The 15,310-nt window shown below is 48.6% G+C and overlaps 1 protein-coding gene across 1 annotated transcript in view; it reads left to right on the top strand.

Moving 5' to 3' along the window:
• The first annotated feature begins 3,496 nt into the window (after positions 1-3,496).
• Positions 3,497-15,310, top strand: part of PTPN23 (protein tyrosine phosphatase non-receptor type 23) — a 33,794-nt gene continuing 21,980 nt past the window's right edge. Inside the window, 1 exon segment of the mRNA XM_030811915.1 lies at positions 3,497-3,644. Within this exon segment, the coding sequence (XP_030667775.1) occupies positions 3,561-3,644 (84 nt within the window). The 5' untranslated portion in view covers positions 3,497-3,560.

Genomic DNA, 15,310 nt, shown 5'->3' with positions numbered 1-15,310 from the left:
CCAATTCCCAGCCTGCTCTGGACTCAGCCATTGTGCCTAGGTCTTGCAGCTCCCTTATGACTGACCACTGCCTCACCATCAGAAAGCCCCAAGTTAGGCTGCTTTATGCTTTTGTATTTTACTTACTACAAATTGTGTTAGGGCAGTTTTGCAGGGTGTGGGCCTTCCCATAATTTCTTTCTTGTGTTTGTTTTGAGACAGAGTCTTGCTCTGTCACCCAGGCTGGAGTGCAGTGGTGCAATCTTGGCTCACTGCAACCTCCACCTCCCAGGTTTAAGCGATTTCTTGCCTCAGCCTCCCTTGTAGCTGGGACTACAGCCACATGCCACCACACTCAGCTAATTTTTGTATTTTTAGTAGAGATGGGGTTTCACTATATTAGCCAGGTTGGTCTTGAACTCCTGACCTTAAGTGATCCGCCCGCCTTGGCCTCCAAAAGTGCTGGGATTACAGGTGTGAGCCACCATGCCCGGCTTTGCCCGAAATGTCTCTACCTCTGACCAGGTGACCTCAAGATGGTCTTACAGGCTGGGAGCAGTGGCTCATGTCTGTAATCCCAGCACTTTGGGAGGTTGAGACAGGCAGATTGCTTGAGCCTAGGAGTTCAAGACTAGCCTGGGCAACATGGCAAAAACCCATCTCTACAAAAAATACAAGAAAAAATTAGCCAGGCCTGGTGGCACATGCCTGTACTCCAGCCACTAGGGAGGCTGAGGTTGGAGAATTGAGTGAGCTCAGGAGGCCAAGGCTGCAGTGAGCTGACATCACACCATTGCACTCTGGCCTGGCAAACAGAGTGAGACTCTGTCTCAAAAAAAAAAAAAAAAAAAAAAGTCTTCCAGAAACAAGCTGTTCTAAGATGCTGGAAGAACTGGCAAAATTTTTCTTTCTCTTTAAATAAATTATTTGCAAGGTCTTATATTTTATTATTTTTTAAAACTGTGGTAAAATACACCTAACAAAGTTTACAATTTTTTTTTTTTGAGACGGAGTTTTGCTCTTTGTTGCCCAGGCTGGAGTGCAATGGCGCAAATCTTGGCTCACCGCGACCTCCGCTTCCCGGGTTCAAGCGATACTCCTGCCTCAGCCTCCTGAGTAGCTGGGATTACAGGCATGCACCACCACACCTGGCTAATTTTGCATTTTTAGTAGAGATAGGGTTTCTCCCTGTTGGTCAGGCTGGTCTCGAACTCCCAAATCAGGCGATCCACTCGCCTTGGCCTCCCAAAGTGCTGGAATTACAGGTGTGAGCTACCGTGCCCGGCCACAAAGTTTACAGTTTCAAGCGTACAGTTCAGTGGCATTAAATTGTTCAGACTGTTGTACAGCCATTAAACAGTAACTCCCCATTCTGCCCTCCCCCAGCCCAACAAACACCATTCTACTTTCTGTCTCCATAAATCTGACTAACTAGGTATCTCAAATAAGCAGAATACAGTATTTGTCCTTTTGCAACTGGCTTATTTCGCTTAGCATAATGTCTTCAGGGTTCATTCATGTTGCAGCATGTAACAGAATTTCATTCCTTTTTAAGGCTGAATAATATTCCATTGTATGTACATACAACATCTTTATTCATGCATCCATCCATCAATGCATGGATTGCTTCTCCCTTTTGGCTACTGTGAAATGGTACTGCTATGAACATTCATGTAATTTCATTTTCTTCTGCTCTAACTCCAACTGGAATGAAGCTAGGCCCTTGACTAAGTCTTGAAAGGGTTTGAGGTCTCATAACAAAGGGACCTGGGCTCTACCTTGTGGGTGAAGCCTGTCTTAGAATCCCAGATCCCACCCACATCCCACAGTCTCCACAATTTTTCCTTTTTTTTTTTTTTTGACACATGGTTTCACTTTTGTCGCTGCAATGGCACAATCACGGCTCACTGCAACCTCTGCCTCCCGGGCTCAAGGATCCTCCCGCCTCAGCCTCCTGAGTAGCTGCGACTACAGGTGTACGTGAGCCACCGTGTCCTGCTAATGTTTGTATTTTTTGTAGAGATTACCGCACTACATGGGTTTGGCCATGTGGGCCAGGCTGGTCTTGAACTCCCCGGCTTAAGCGATCCGCCCGCCTCGGCCTCCCAAAGTGATGGGATTACAAGCGTGAGCCACCGCGCCCGGCATCGTGGTCTCCATTTCATCCAGAACGAGTCAAAGGCCTTGACCTCGAGCTTAACATGGACCTGAACCTTTGCTCTTCCCCTGTTTTCCCTTATCAGTAAACAGCCCCACAGCCACCCAGCTGCACAAGCCAGAAGCTTGGAAATCATATTCGACGTCCTCATGCCCTTACATCCATCTATTCCAAGTTCTGATACTTTTGTCTCCAAAATATTCCTCAAATATTTCTCAAAGTGGGCAAAATATTTCTTTGCTCATCTTTTACTTCCCTCTGCTCCAAGCCACAATCACCTGTCTCCTGGAAGACTACAAAAGGCTCACTGGTCTCCCAGCTTGCACTTTTGCACTCACTATCTCCAGGCCATTCTCTGTTATTTATTTCTGTTGTTACTATTATTATTCTGAGACGGAGTCTTACTATTATTATTCTGAGACGGAGTCTCGCTCTGTCGCTCAGGCTGGAGAGCAGTGGCACGATCTAGGCTCACCGCAATCTCCGCCTCCCGGGTTCAAAAGATTGAACCTCCAGCCTCAGCCTCCCGAGTATAGGTGATACAGCCATATGATTTAACAATTCCTGCTCTACAGGTCCCCTCTCCAGAGGCAACAGGTGCTCTCCATTCCGTGGTCTTCCAGATACTGCGGGCGTCCCTGGGTGCTCACCTGGCCGGATACCTTCCCTCACCCACTTCCCCACAGGGCCCGGGGCCTCCTTGCTCCACTTGAGACGCTCCATCCAGGCGCTCCCTCCCTATCGTCCGTCTCCCTTGGGCACTGCCCGGCCTCCTAGGCTGGGCTGAGTAGGCCAGTCTCCGGTCAGTCATTCTTCTGTTCCAAAGCTCGAAAGCCTTCGCAGCACTGGGAATGAAACCCCCTGCTCTCAGCCCCGACTCCTTCAGGCCAGGTGCCCCCTCCGCACCCTCTCTAAGGCCCGTTTTCGCGTCCTCTCTTCCCAGCGGCCAGCCCGCCACGTCATCTCTACCACAGCGCCAGTCCTCCACGGCCCTTGACAATACTTAGGAGGGCAAGTTCATAGGTGAGGTCTCATGCTCTTCCTAGGAGAGAGGAGCGCGGCGGGCAGGACCGGCAGGTGGGCTTGGCCCGGGAGGGGGGAATAAGCTCGCCCCGCGCCTCTCAGTTCAGAGGAGGAAGACTACTATCCCAGAAACCCTTTCGCCTCGGGCTGGCGAGCACCTGCCCGCACTACTCCCTCCGCGAGAATAAGGCTGAGCATGCGCAACAGGGACTGCGCCTGCGCAAAAGACCACGGGGGCGTGGGGCTGGGGGCACTGCAACTCCCGGCAGGCCGGTGGCATTTTTCATTCCCTCTCGTGACCAGTGACTTCCGGCGCGAAGGGGCGGGGCTGGGCTCGTGGCTGAGCCAGCCGCTGCAGTAGCTACGGGAGTGGCCGGGTGGCCGGCGGGTGCCAGCCGCCATGGAGGCCGTGCCCCGCATGCCCATGATCTGGCTGGACCTGAAGGAGGCTGGTGACTTTCACTTCCAGCCAGCTGTGAAGAAGGTGAGCTTGCCTTCCATCTTCCCCCCTATCCGCCGCGTATCTCCGTCGTCTGCCAGCGCGTGACGCCCCCCTGCGCGCCCATCACCTCAGGCCGGGTCGCAGGGTCCGGTGAGGCCAGGAGGGGCCTGCCCCGGTTTTCCTCAGCCTGTCCCACACCCCGGCGCCCGCAGGCCATTCTTCTCCCCGATAGCCCCGTGCTAGCACCTGCATCCTCATCTGAACCCGCTACCCGACTTCTTCCTGGAGTCATCCGCAGTTCCCACTGAGGCACCACACTTCCTCCTTCTGACGCTCGGGACCCAGTTCTGCCCCGCCCCTCCTCCATGCCAGGACCGCCCCGCGCGGGAGCGGTGGGCGGCCCTGACCGTGCGGATTCTTCTGCTGCGCCCGGCCCTCGGTGCGCTGTCAAGTCCACGACCCGCCTGGGACAGACACTGGGGATGGCTCAGGGCGTGTGTTTAAGACGTGAGCCCCGGTGGCCCAGGGAGATGCCCGACCCCTGCGGTGAGGGTTTGTTTTACGGTTGCTGCGATTCTGTGTGGTCTCCCATTCGGGAGTCTCTTTGGACCAAACAATACAATTCCATGACATTTTTAGGAGGGTTACTGCTTTTCGTAACCGACTGGAGGGCATAAACAGTGTTGTAGAGCTCAGAGAAATCTTACTGTATTGGAAGAACAGACGAGCAGGTTTGGCGTTGACTAAGGCAAGGAACTTCTGTGGAGAGGTCCAGGTATGGTGATTGAACACAGGTGCCCTCCGAGACATCCGCTGTATTGGTAGCACTGAGGGCTAGAGCAGAAGTGAAAAGGAACAACCAGGAGGCCGTCGCAGGTGGTGGGCCTTGTGGGCTTAGCACAGCAGATGGCAGAGTAAGCCCCAGTCTAGATGGTGCACCACTTAGCGAGATGCTTGGGAAAACAAATAGGAAAAAGAAAATGGGTTTGGAAGTAGTTTCCCAAGAAGCTGTCTCCCCTCTTCTCTCTATACACCATTGCCTTAGTTCAGACAGTGTTTGAATCCATCATCTAGCCTCTTGGGCCCAGGAAATGAGGGTAATTGATCCAACATTCTAGACTTTTGTTAACTGTTATCCAGACGTTGCTCTCTCCTTCATCTCTGCTGTTTCTTTTTTTTACCTTTTTTTTTTTTTTTTTTTTTTTTTTGAGACAGAGTTTCGCTCTTGTTGCCCAGGCTGGAGTGCAGTGGCAGGATCTCGGCTGACTGCAACGTCAGCCTCCCGGGTTCAAGCGATTCTCCTGCCTCAGCCTTCTGAGTAGCTGGAATTACAGGCATGCGCCACCATGCCCGGCTAATTTTGTATTTTTAGTAGAGATGGGGTTTCACCATGTTGGTCAGACTGGTCTCGAACTCCCGACCTCAGGTCAGACTGGTCCCGAACTCCCGATCCGCCTGCCTTGGCCTCCCAAAGTGCTGGGATTACAGGCCTTCATCTGCTCTTTCATACAAATACAATTGGATGAATTTTTCTAAGACACAACAAAACTCCTGTTTTCTTTTTCTTTTTTTTTTTTTTTTTTTTTAGACGGAGCCTCACTCTGTCACCCAGGCTGGAGTGCAGTGGCGGGATCTCGGCTCCCTGCAAGCTCCGCCTCCCGAGTTCATGCCATTCTCCTGCCTCAGCCTCCCAAGTAGCTGGGACTACAGGCACCCGCCACCACGCCTGCCTAATTTTTTGTATTTTTAGTGGAGAGGGGGTTTCATCGTGTTAGCCAGGATGGTCTCGATCTCCTGACCTCGCGATCCACCCGCCTCCGCCTCCCAAAGTGCTGGGATTACAGGCATGAGCCACCATGCCTGGCCAAAACTCCTGTTTTCTATTTTATAGAATAGATCCAGTATCTGTTTTTTTTGTTTGTTTTTTTTTTTTTTTTGGACGGAGTCCTGGAATAGAGCCAGTATCTTTAGTTTTCCATGAGACTTATCCCAGTTCTTTCAGCATTTATTGAGTCCCCACTGTGTGCTTCATCTACTGTGTGCATCTGATAGTGGTACCCTAGATTCTGTTCTCAGTCACTTGCTGTTTCCTTACCATACTCTTGTTTCCTCTTCTGTGCCTTTGGTCATGGAATTCTTCCTTCCTAGAAGAGCTCTCATTTTGCCCTGTGGGGTGGTGAGATGCCCTTCTTCAATCTCTGTGAATTCGTTTTCTTGTCTCTCATCCAACTTTCAAGGTCTACTTAAGCTCTCCTTTCTGCAGAGCCTTTCTTAATCTTTCTACCTGGATTAATCTTTCTCTTCTCTTAATTCCTTAACTCTTTTCATCCTTTCCCTGGTGACAGTTATGTATGCTGTGTTTTAACCCCCCTGTTAAAGTATATGTTACCTGAGAAGCATCTCTGTGTTCCCCAGAGCCTAACAGTGTACCCTCTACATAGTTGGCAGTCAGAAAAATGTTTCTCAAATGATTGAATCACAGCTAAGCGGAAATTTAGAGATGGTGACCATAAATATATGGGAATGCAGTAGATAAAATCTTGGCCCAGAAACTCCTAGGAAGAATTTTTGTTTGAACTTAGCCTTTGCTGCTCTGACCATTCACACCGAGCCCAAAGGGTATTGTGTGACCAGTGACTTCCCTCGATGCACCTGGGCCTCCAGGAGAGGAGTTGCTCATTAGCCCTTTAGCCCGAGGTGGTATCAGATACGAAACAATTCCTTCCACAGACATTGGAGGAGACTGTGCAGACACCACTGCAGCCTGGGGACTCTTCCCAACCTGCACCCCCTTCCCCAACTGCAGAGCCCTTTCTCTGCCTTCTGCCACTGGTACCTTTGTCCTTCTTTATCCTTGCTCTGAGCTGTGGGAACCTCTGCCAGTGAATTGGAGCTGAGGGTTAGAATTTAATTTAGAATAGAAGGGTGAAAATTGGTTCTGTTTACATCAACTGGTTAAGTACTATGCTGAACCCTGATAAGCAGACAAATAAGAGACACCCCTTTTTTTTTTTCAAGGAATTCATAAAGGAAATTTAAAAATTATAGTGATGACATTAATAGTAGAAGTATTTGTAGGCTGGGTGCGGTGGCTCACGCCTGTAATCCCAGCACTTTGGGAGGCCGAGGCGGGCAGATCACGAGGTCAGGAGATCAAGACCATCCTGGCTAACACGGTGAAAACCCATCTCTACTAAAAATACAAAAAATTAGCCGGGCATAGTGGCAGGTGCCTGTAGTCCCAGCTACTCGGGAGGCTGAGTCAGGAGAATGGCATGAACCCGGGAGACGGAGCTTGCAGTGAGCCGAGATTGTGCCACTGCACTCCAGCCTGGGCAACAGAGCGAGACTCCGTCTCAAAAAAAAAAAAAGAAAAAGAGTAGAAGTATTTGCAGTGTATAGAAATACCAGCCTGAGGAGGGGCCATCAGGGAAGGCTTGCCAGAGATGGATTTTAAAGGACAAATAGGAGTTTTCCAGACAGGTAAAGGGGTTCGTTGTTTGAAAGTGCTGGGCTTTTGACAAATCTTTCTTGATGGCTAGTATTGATTTTCACTCCCAGTGGACAAGCCTTCCATTATGGCATAATGTGAAATAGAAGCCAAAAAATCAGGATGGTTTTGAACTGCAGTGGCAAACTTTAGGTTAAGATACTAGACCCATGTAATTTTTTTTTTTTTTTTTTTTTTGAGACGGAGTTTTGCTTTCGTTGCCCAGGCTGGAGTGCAATGGCACCATCTTGGCTCACCACAACCTCTACCTCCTGGGTCCAAGTGATTCTCCTGCCTCAGCCTCCCAAGTAGCTGTGATTACAGGCATGTGCCACCACGCCTGGCTAATTTTGTATTTTTAGTAGAGACGGGGTTTCTCCATGTTGGTCAGGCTGGTCTTGAACTCCCGACCTCAGATGATCTGCCTGCCTCGGCCTCCCAAAGTGCTGGGATTACAGGCGTAAGCCGCCACACCCAGCCAGACCCACGTAATTTTTTAGTGGGGAAATGCTGCTGGCCCTGCATCTTCTTAACTTGTGCTTTGGAGGCCAGAGTGCTGATTCACTGGAAACTGATGATGGATGACTCTTGTCCTCTTTATCAGTGAGTGATTTGGCCTCGGGTATTACTGTTTGAAGTTCTTTATTCTTTCTGGCCCAGACACTTGCCCTTAACCAGCTGTACTTGAGCTCAAGTCCAGCTTACTTGGACTGAGCTGTTACATTCATCCCTGATTCATTCATTGTACAAATAGTTATTGAGTGCCTGTCATGTGCCAGCCCTGGGTACAGTGGTGACAAAAACCTGTGTCTTGGCTGGGAGCAGTGGTTCTCACCTGTAATCCCAGCATTTTGGGAGGCTGAGGTGGGTAGATTGCTTGAGTCCAGGAGTTTGAGACCAGCCTGGCCAATATGATGAAACCCTATCTCTACTAAAAATACAAAAATTAGCTGGGCATGGTGGTGTGCGCCTTGTAGGCCCAGCTACTTAGGAGGCTGAGGTGGGAGGATCACTTGAGCCCAGGAGGTGGATGTTACAGTGAGCCAAGATCACACCACTGTACTCTAGTCAGGGTGACAGAGTGAGACCCTGTCTCCAAAAAAAACACCACAAAACCCTGTCTTCATGAAACTTACCTTCTAGTAATCTACACAGTAACCCTCATCCTCAAGTGCAGGTGTACATCTGGCTGGTAGCCACCCTGCCTGTCACTTGGCTTCTCTTCATCTCCCATCCTCCCACTCTGGCTGAGTTCATCTCTAAATCTCTACTTTCCCATCAGGCTGCTCATGGCCTGACCCCAGCTTGCTTCAGCCTACCTCTCTAACTTCACTCCCCAATCCTCTCCTATGAGAACTTTCAGCTTCTCTTCCTTCCACATCTGGTCACTGCCCTTGCTCAGGCCCTTACTGGAATTCCCTTCCTCCTGTTTATCACATGGGTTGAACTGTACTTCATTAGGGTCCTCTCAGCCACCCAGCAAGTGTTTGGGCCAGAAACAAGAAAGAACTTTTCCCTCCTCTGAATTCAGACTGTCTTGCTGTCCACCACTGGGTTAGCCTGCACCACACAGTGCACACTGGTTTTTCTTTTTTTTTGGAGACAGAGTCTCACTCTGTCACCCAGGCTGGGGTATAATGGCGCAATCTCGGCTCACTGCAACCTCTGCCTCCTGGGTTCAAGCAGTTCTTGTGCCTCAGCCTCCTGAGTAGCTGGGATTACAGGTGTGTACCACCACGCCCAACTAATTTTTGTATTTTTAATAGAGACGGGGTTTCACCATGTTGGCTAGGCTGGTCTCAAACTCCTGACCTCAAGTGATCCGCCCACCTCGGCCTCCCAAAGTGTTGGGATTACAGGCATGAGCCACTGTGCCCGGCCCACAGTGCACACTCTTGTTACCTTTTTTTACTGTTCATTTTATTCACATCCAGGTAGAAGCCTCGTTTTTCAGGCTTATCGAATTTTTTCCCCTTCCAGATGTTCCATGGGATGGCTGGCTCTTGAAAAGCTAGCTTGCACATGTATGTACATACACAAACACACACATAGAAAGGTAAATAAGAGGACTAGAGGCCTAAAAGGCCTCTGGCTGCTCAGCAGTGAGGGGCATGGGACATTGCCAGTTACCTGTGGTGGTGACCTGTCTTATCTCTTGTCACAGATTTGGAGTCACCCAGTTGCCTGAGCCTGTCTGTTCACTTGTATTTGCAGCAGAACAGCTCCAGGCACAGATGACCTGGATTGTCCATTATTCTCTGACTTGAATCTCATACACCAGAGGCCTATATCCATTTCAGTTAGAGTTTAGACCAGATTCTTTCCTTTACTCAGGACGTAATAAAATATTTGTGTATACGGTGTGCTTAACAAGCATTGGTTGAATGACCTAGTCTAGTTCTAGGACCTTCTGGGAGAGGTAACCTGAGTCTTCCTCACTGTGTTTTTCAGACAGGCAAGGGGCCATTCAGAAAAGATGTGGGAATGAGGCCTTGAGTATTATCGTAGGGATTAGACAAGGGGAGGATGAAGGTATGTTCTTATCCCCAATACTCTCGGCCTGTGGCGGTTTTCTTTCAGGCTTGCTGACATGGACCAAGGAGCTGAAGATTTCACTTGGCAATATGCCATTCTCTGAATATAATTAGTCTCATTTGACATTTAGTAGCTGAACATATAATGTATTAATTAACAATACCGGTCAGGCACGTTGGCTCATGCCTGTAATCCCAGCACGTTGGGAGGCCAAGGCAGGAGGATCACTCAAGACCAGGAGTTTGAGACTAACCTGGGCAACAAAGCAAGACCCTGTCTCCACAAAAAAAAAAAAAAAGAAAGGTCAGGTGTGGTGTGGTGGCACACACCTGTAGTCCCTGCTACTCGCGAGGCTGAGGTGGGGGGTATGGCTTAAGTCCAGGAGGTTGAGGCTGTGGTGAACCAAGATCTCGCCACTCCAGCCTGGGTGTCAGAGACCCTGTCTCAAAAAAAAAAATGTTTGTTTCTTAGAGTAGCCCAAGGAATGCCCTACATTTGAGTCAACCCTGGAACTGGAGAAAAAAGAAACAATGTAATTGGTGAACAAAGGTAAAACTAACACATGTGATGCCTTTTAATTGCCTTTTCTTCTTGGCTTATTGCTTTAATTAGCATGATGAAATTCCAAATGTTATGTCAAATTAAGAGCAAAGCATACATAGAAGAATGAGAACATACTAGTAACAAGAGAAGGTGACGCAGAGGGATTAATACTAGGCCTGGAGTCAGGAAATCTGTCTTGGGGTCCTAGCACTATCATTGCTCATCTGTGGTTTCCCCTTTCTCTAATCTGCAAAATCTTGGCAGGACCAGGATGGATGTTTCCAGTGATCTCATCTAGCTACAAAATTCTCTACTGTTTGGTGCTCAGTAAAATAGCAGAGTAGCATCATGGAAATAGCATAGCTATTAGAATCAGACCTTGGTTTAGGTCCCCTCTCATTCGTTTAATAGCTGAATGACCTTTAGCTGCCACGAAGATTACATAACTAATCTAGTCCTCACTTTTCTTACCTGAAACATGGAACTAATAATATACCTCATAAGCTTCTGAGAATCAAAATTAATGCTTCCAAGTTCTTTTTTATTTTTATTTTTTTAGAGATGGGGTCTTGCTGTAACACCCAGGCTGGAGTGCAGTGGCGTGATCTCGGCTCACTGCAGCCTCTACCTCCAGGTCTCAAGTGGTCCTTCCACCTCATCCTCCCGAATAGCTAGGACCACAGGCACGCACCACCATACTCTGCTAATTTTGCTTATTTTTTTAGGGATAAGGTCTCACTGTGTTGCCCAGGCTGGTCTCAAACACCTGGGCTTAAGTAGGTATATAAGTATATACACCTACTATGTACCCACAAAAATTAATGGGGTACTTGATATGGCCAAACATGTATAGTAATCACATTAGGGTAAATGGGGTATTCATTACCACAAGCATTTATCCTTTCTTTGTGTTACAGACAATCCAATTATACTTTTATTTTTTTTATTTTTTATTTTTTTGAGATGGAGTCTCGCTCTTTCACCCAGGCTGGAGTGCAGTGGCGCGATCTCGGCTCACTGCAGGCTCCGCCCCCCGGGGTTCACGCCATTCTCCTGCCTCAGCCTCCCGCGTAGCTGGGACTACAGGCGCCTGCCACCTCGCCCGGCTAATTTTTTGTATTTTTAGTAGAGACGGGGTTTCACCGTGTTAGCCAGGATGGTCTCGATCTCCTGACCTTGTGATCCGCCTGCCTCGGCCTCCCAAAGTGCTGGGATTACAGGCGTGAGCCACCGCGCCCGGCCTATACTTTTATTTTTAAATGTAATAAATTATTGCTGACTTTAGTTACCCTGTTTTGCTGTCAAATACTAGATCTTTTTTTTTTTTTTTTTTTGAGACAGAGTTTCGCGCTTGTCACCCAGGCTGGAGTACAGTGGCACAATCTCGGCTCACCACAACCTCCGCCTCCCGTGTTCAAGCGTTTCTACTGCCTCAGCCTCCTGAGTAGCTGGGATTACAGGCACCTGCCACCATGCCCAGCTAATTTTTGTCTTTTTAGTAGAGACTGGGTTTTGCCATGTTGGACAGGGTGGTCTCGAACTCCTGACCTCAGATGATCCACCCGCCTTGGCCTCCCAAAGTGCTGGGATTACAGGTGTGAGCCACCATGCCCAGCCTCAAATACTAGATTGTATTCATTCTATCTAACTATATTTTTGTACTCATTAACCATTCCCACTCCACCTCCCACCATTCCCACTACCCTTCCCAGCCTCTGGTATTCATCATTCTACTGTCGGTTTCCATGAATTCAGTGGTTTTAATTTTTAGCTCCCACAAATAAGTGAGAACATGCAGAGTTTGTCTTTCTAATGCTTGTAAGTTCTTAGTACAGGTCTTGGCCTATTGTAAACAATACTTTCACCTGAGCATCTTCCTTCCCTGTTTAGGAAATAACTCGAATCCTTATGACAGCTCTGAACTAGATGTAGCAAGTGATATTAACCTCATTTTACACATGAAAAAAGCCAAGCTGGCCGGGCGCGGTGGCTCACGCTTGTAATCCCAGCACTTTGGGAGGCCGAGGCGGGCGGATCACGAGGTCAGGAGATTGAGACCACGGTGAAACCCCGTCTCTACTAAAAAATACAAAAAATTAGCCGGGCGTGGTGGCGGGCGCCTGTGGTCCCAGCTACTCGGAGAGGCTGAGGCAGGAGAATGGCGTGAACCTGGGAGGCAGAGCTTGCAGTGAGCCGAGATTGCGCCACTGCACTCCAGCCTGGGCGACAGAGCGAGACTCCGTCTCAAAAAAAAAAAAAAAAAAAGAAAAAAAGAAAAAAGCCAAGCCTAGGCTGGGCATGGTGACTCACGCCTGTAATCCCAGTGCTTTGGGATGCCGAGGTGGGAGGATAGCTTGAGGCCAGGAGTTCAAACCAGCCTGGGCACCATAGCAAGACCCCTGTCTCTACAAAATAAAAATAAAAATTATCTGGGGCCAGGCACGGTGGCTCACGCCTGTAATCCCAGCACTTTGGGAGGCCGAGGTGGGAGGATAGCTTGAGGCCAGGAGTTCAAACCAGCCTGGGCACCATAGCAAGACCCCTGTCTCTACAAAATAAAAATAAAAATTATCTGGGGCCAGGCACGGTGGCTCACGCCTGTAATCCCAGCACTTTGGGAGGCCAAGGCTTGTGGATCACGAAGTCAAGGGTTCGGGACCAGGGCGGGGCGTGGTGGCTCATGCCTGTAATCCCAGCACTTTGGGAGGCCGAGGTGGGCGGATCACGAGATCAGGAGATAAAGACCATCCTGGCTAACATGGTGAATCCCCATCTCCACTAAAAATACAAACAATTAGCCAGGCGTGGTGGTGGGCGCCTGTAGTCCCAGATGCTCAGGAGGCTGAGGCAGGAGAATGGCGTGAACCCAGGAGGTGGAGCTTGCGGTGAGCCGAGATCGCATCACTGCACTCCAGCCTGGGGGACTGAGACTCCGTCTCAGGGAAAAAAAAAAAAAAGAGTTCGAGACCAGCCTAGCCAACATGGCAAAACCCCAACTCTACTAAAAATACAAAAATTAGCCGCATATGGCGGCATGCACCTATAGTCCCAGCTACTTGGGAGGCTTAGGCAGGAGAATTGCTTGAACCCAGGAGGTGGAGGTTGCAGTAAGACGAGATCGCGCCATTGCACTCCAGCCTGGGTAACAGAGCGAGACTCCGTCTCAGAAAAAAAATAGCTGGGCATGGTGGCACACAGCTGTAGTCCTAGCTGCACAAGAGGCTGAGGTGGGAGGATCACTTGGAGTTTGAAGCTTCATTGAGCGATGATAGTACCACTGCACTCCAGCCTGCCTGACAGAGCAAGACCATTTCTAAAAAAAAAAACAAAAAAACAGAAAACCAAGCCCAGATTTCACAGCAACTCAGGGGCACTGTTTCCCACTTGTAATCTGGTAACTCCTTTCTTTTCTTTTTCCCCTCAGTGGCTGTGATCCCTGGATGTGCCCTCACTGAGAGCTCTCCACGGGTCTTCTCTTACTCCTTCAGAAAAGGATCCCCAGCTATTCCAAAGCCTGGCTGTTTTTGGAGGTTCTCTGGTCTTCTTCTTGTTAGTTGTGTAGGTACTGGGTTCCTGTCAGGGCCTCTGGTTCTTTCTCCTGGTCTGCTGCTGGGCCTGCCTTCTCAAGCTCCATTGGAGCTTCATACTTCTCGCTAGACTATTCCGAGTTCTGCAGAGTCCCAGACCATAGCGAAATGGGGACAAGGTCTCTGTCCCTTACTCCAGGAACTTCACCCAGCCTCTTTCTTCTTTTTTAGTGGAGGAGTGATCAGCAGTCACAGAGGATTTTATTAGGGTTTTAAAAATATCCTTTTTGCTTCTAACAGGCTGCAAATAATAATAATAACATAAATATCCTGGCTGCTCCACTGACTCACTGTGTGGCCAGGGATTCATTTTCTGTGCCTGTTTTTCAGAGTTGTTTGTAAGAACCATACTTTTAAAAAATAGAAATGCTTTGGGAGGCTGTTGTGTGTTGACTGCTCGAGCCCAGGAGTTTGAGACCAGACTGGGCAACATAGTGAGACCCCGTCTCTATAAAATAAAAAAAAAGTTTGGACGTAATGGCTCATGTCTGTAATCCCAACACTTTGGGAGTCTGAGGCAGAAGGATTGCTTGAGGCTAGAAGTTCCAGAGCAGCTTGGGCAATATAGCAAGACACTACCTCTACAGAAAATTAGCTGAGTATCGTGGCATTTGCCTGTAGTTCCGGCTGCTTGGAAGGCTGAGGCAGGAGAATTACTTGGACCCAGAAGTTTGAGACTGCAGTGAGCTATGGTTGCAGTACCACTGTAACTCCAGCCTGGGCAACAGAACAAGACCTTGTCTCGAATATAAAATAAAACAAAACAATAAAAAATAAAAACAATTTAAATAGAAATGGAATGGTCTAATATGGAAAGAACATGGGCTCTGGAGCCCAAATGCCTGGGTTTCAATCATATCCCCATCAGTTATTAGCGCCGTGACCTTGGTGAATACCCTAACTCTTTGCCTCAGTTTCCTCATTTCCTCATCTATAAAGTGGTGATGATAATAGTGTCTACCTCTTAGGGTTGTTGTAAGGACAGAGTGATTACTAGGCACTCAGCACAGTGCCTGACCTGTGGTAGGTTCTCAGTAAGCATCTGCTGCTGATCTTACAGGAGGACCAAGATGAGATTCAGACAGAATGTGACCTCTAGGCATGATTTGCTAGGGGTGGGAGCAGCATCCTTCCATCACCATTGTGTGAACAGCAGGGTCAGATGTTCCTAGTGATATCACGGGAAGCCTTGTTTCTAGGACATAGGAGTCTCCTGTCCGTCTGATTCCTTTGGCCTCTATCCCACGAGACCTCTCAGCTACACTTTTACTCGTTTTCTCTAACCTAATGGTGGGCAAAACCTCTTACTGCAAAGGAGTTAACCACAGAACATTCTCTCATATAGTCAAGTTTTACCTCATAGCTTAGGCCACATTTAAAAAAATATTTTAGTTAATTAATTATTTTTGAGACGGTGTCACCCAGGCTGGAGTGCAGTGGCACAATCATGGTTCACTGCAACCTTGAACTCCTGGTGTCAAGCAGTCCTCTCACCTCAACCTCCCAACTGGCCAAGAGTATAGGTGCACACCACCACACCTGGCTAATTTTTG

This window comes from Nomascus leucogenys, chromosome 4 (genome assembly GCF_006542625.1).
Source record: "Nomascus leucogenys isolate Asia chromosome 4, Asia_NLE_v1, whole genome shotgun sequence".
Classification (NCBI taxonomy): Eukaryota; Metazoa; Chordata; class Mammalia; order Primates; family Hylobatidae; genus Nomascus; species Nomascus leucogenys.
This window is presented reverse-complemented; position numbering and strand designations above follow the sequence as displayed.